The 3118-nt window shown below is 41.9% G+C and overlaps 1 protein-coding gene across 1 annotated transcript in view; it reads left to right on the forward strand.

Moving 5' to 3' along the window:
• LOC116852144 (dynein heavy chain 12, axonemal) overlaps positions 1-3118 on the forward strand; it is a 38283-nt gene that overhangs the window by 15026 nt on the left and 20139 nt on the right. The window contains exons 8-10 of the mRNA XM_032832197.1: positions 381-654; positions 876-1256; positions 1622-1715. Coding sequence (XP_032688088.1) covers positions 381-654; positions 876-1256; positions 1622-1715 — 749 coding nt within the window. The remainder of the gene's footprint in view (positions 1-380; positions 655-875; positions 1257-1621; positions 1716-3118) is intronic.

Genomic DNA, 3118 nt, shown 5'->3' on the forward strand with positions numbered 1-3118 from the left:
AAAAAACAACTTATCACGTTCCATATTTAATCAAAAGAAAAAATAGCACTGCTCGCTTAAATGAATCTCTTCGCACTGAATTTTATTGACAAATGTCTAACCTCTAAAATGCAGCCAGTTTCAGATGTCAAAATAAATTACACCTACAACTAACGTCATCTAACTGTGAGCCGCAGGAACTAAGTTTACCACCTAATATCTCGTAATTCGTCTGTGATTTTGTGCTCGATTTTATTCGACGAACTCGAGAGTGCCAGAAGCGACCTAGTGGAAAAATGCAACAAACGCAACGCCGCGTTTTCATCGATTTCTCATCAGTGATCGATCCTTTCGACGTCCAAGGAGTCAGCAACGGTAACGATCGCATCCTTCGTGTGTAGGCCAGTACATGCTGACGGCGACGTCGACATTGATGCGGGAGATGCAGGAGAAGATAACACTCTCGCTGCGCATGGTGGGCTCGTTGATCGAGATGACCAGCCTCAGTAAATCCCATATCGAGCTGAACAACACGACGGTGCAGTGGTTGAAGCGCATCAAGCCAGTGTTCGATCGCAGCGCGTCGATGTATGAGCAGATGAAGTTCGAGTTGGAGGAGAAGCTCCAGGAGGAGGTCGTGGTTTTAAATGCGACGGTGGAGAACATGTTCCCCAGGTAAGGTTCTCCTCCGCGCCATCCGTCAACGTCGAACTTCGATAACGCAGTTTCGCAGGGTGATACGTTTCGAGTAAAAGGAAAAGTTGGCGCGATTGAATTCTCGCTATTTATATTTACAAGAACGGGCTACATCAACAATCCATCGTGCGAGTCATTTAAATTTCCTTTTTGCTCAAATCAATCGTACTGTTCAAACGTGACCCGCTTTCCTGCTTCAGGCTGGTCATGATGGACGACATGGACGACGCAGGTCGCATCAAGGAACATATAGAGGATATGCGAAAGTTAATGCGCCAATTGGAACGTATGGAGCAACGGGCAGAGTTCATAAACGCCGAGGAATCATTGTTCCAGTTCCCATTGACGCAGTATCCGCGCATCCAGGAGCTGAAGGAGAACATCTTGCCGTTTTACAGCCTGATTTATCGGGCCTACCAGTGGCAAAGGGATCGCGGGGTCTGGCTGGACGGTCCCTTCGAGTATCTCGATGTGCAACACGTAGAGAACAAGATCAATCAGTATCTGATCGATTTTAGTAAAACCTACAAGTTGTTCAAGACGCGAATCAAGCTGCAAATCGCGACGAATTATCCGTACAGGTCGCGACATGAGTGCAATAATGAAAAGGCGAGGATCGCGCTGAAGCGAGTATCCGGATTGATTTTAATGTGAATAGCGTGAATAGCGTAGCGCGGGATAAAACGATTGCATCTCTCGATTTGTACTGCTCTCTTGTAGTCTCTTGCAAATTTTTCCTCATCAATCCATTGACTCTCGTATTCCGTGTGGAATTTTATCGACTCTGTCGATGGTGGGTGTATGGAAAGTATATAAAAGCCAGCGAGTGAATAAAACCGCTTGAATTACATCGCCGTGTCGCTCTGAAGTGAAAACAGTCCGAATGCTTATCGAGCGATCCTCCCGCGAACCTGTTGCGCGTGCGTTATCGGTCGTTCATCGTTAGTTTTGCAGGACTGGTAGATGATCCCGATCCTTTTCAGCAACCGTCGCCTCAGAAACTGTGTCATCAGTTAGTAGAGGACGGGAAATGGCTCAAAGTATGATGAAATTATATTGAAGTTACTATTCAATTACTATAAAATTTAAAAGCGCAAAACGCGGCCACTATTCAACTATATTATACAGGGTGTCTCACACTCTCCTCCGGGCATTTTGTGGGGACGTAGAACAGGTTGAGCTGAACATAAAAGTCCTATACCGTTTTGCGATATTCGCAATAATTATCGAAATATTAATTGTAGAAAACTTATAAATGATCATGCAGAATATGGTAAATGAGTTATAGTAGCGACGACTGCCGTCGTGTACTTATACTTTAGGTCAAATTGAGCAAAAAAGTCCTCTACCATTTTCCAAATAATCACATAGATTTTTAATTATTAATTAAAGAAGATTATTGCACGATTTTGCGTGATAATGCTCTCACCTTCTTTAATTAATAATTAAAAATCTATGTGATTATTTGCAAAATAGAAGAAGACTTTTTTGTTCAATTTGACCTAAAGTATAAGTACACGACGGCATTATAACTCGTCTTAGCGAGCAGCTAAGACGAGTTATAATGCCGTCGTATTTTCGTCACCTCGTGGACGAAAACAAACAGCCCCAAAAATTTAAAATTTAAAAAAGTACTTAATGAAAAAATGTTTTATTCTAACGTTTTGGAAAGCTCTCGAGATAAACTATAAGAATATGCAATAAAATGTAGGAGGTTCCATTAAAAAAAATAGTGAGAGTGAGAGAATAAAGATCGTCGCTATTATAACTCATTTACCATATCCTGCATGATCATTCACAAATTTTTTAGAATTAATATTTCGATAATTATTGTGAATATCGCAAAACGGTACAGGACTTTAATGTTCACCTCAACCTGTTCTACGTCCCCACAAAATGCCCGGAGGAGAGTGTGAGACACCCTGTATATATACAGGATCATCGAAAAGTATCGGACCCCCTAATATCTTTAGTTAGAATGCATTTTGGAGAAAATGTCCAATAGCAAAGTTGTATGGTTTTAAGCGGGGAGTAAGATGATGACCTTGACTTTGACCTTGACCATGTCCTTCAAGGTCATTTCAAGGTCAACCTTATTTTTTTTAATGGAACCCCCTACATTTTATTGCACATTCTTATAGCTTATCTCGAGAGCTTTCCAAAACGCTAAAATAAAACATTTTTTCATTAAGTACTTTTTTAAATTTTCAATTTTTGGGGCTGTTTGTTTTCGTCCACGAGGTGACTGCTGCTCGCTAAGAAGAAGACAGCACTGCATCAAAGATTAAAATCAGTGATCCGTATTGTTTGCTCAAGAGCTCGTACATTGGTGCCTGCAAGAGTGAGAGAATAAAGATCGGCTCCGTCAACGCTTTCGGGCAGATTCCCGCTAACGCCTTCGGACATCACGCATTCGAGCAGCTTCTCGCGATCACTTTCGGGC

The sequence above is a fragment of the Odontomachus brunneus genome, unplaced genomic scaffold (genome assembly GCF_010583005.1).
Source record: "Odontomachus brunneus isolate Ranch 3 - 2012 unplaced genomic scaffold, Obru_v1 Obru_scaffold_203, whole genome shotgun sequence".
NCBI lineage: Eukaryota > Metazoa > Arthropoda > Insecta > Hymenoptera > Formicidae > Odontomachus > Odontomachus brunneus.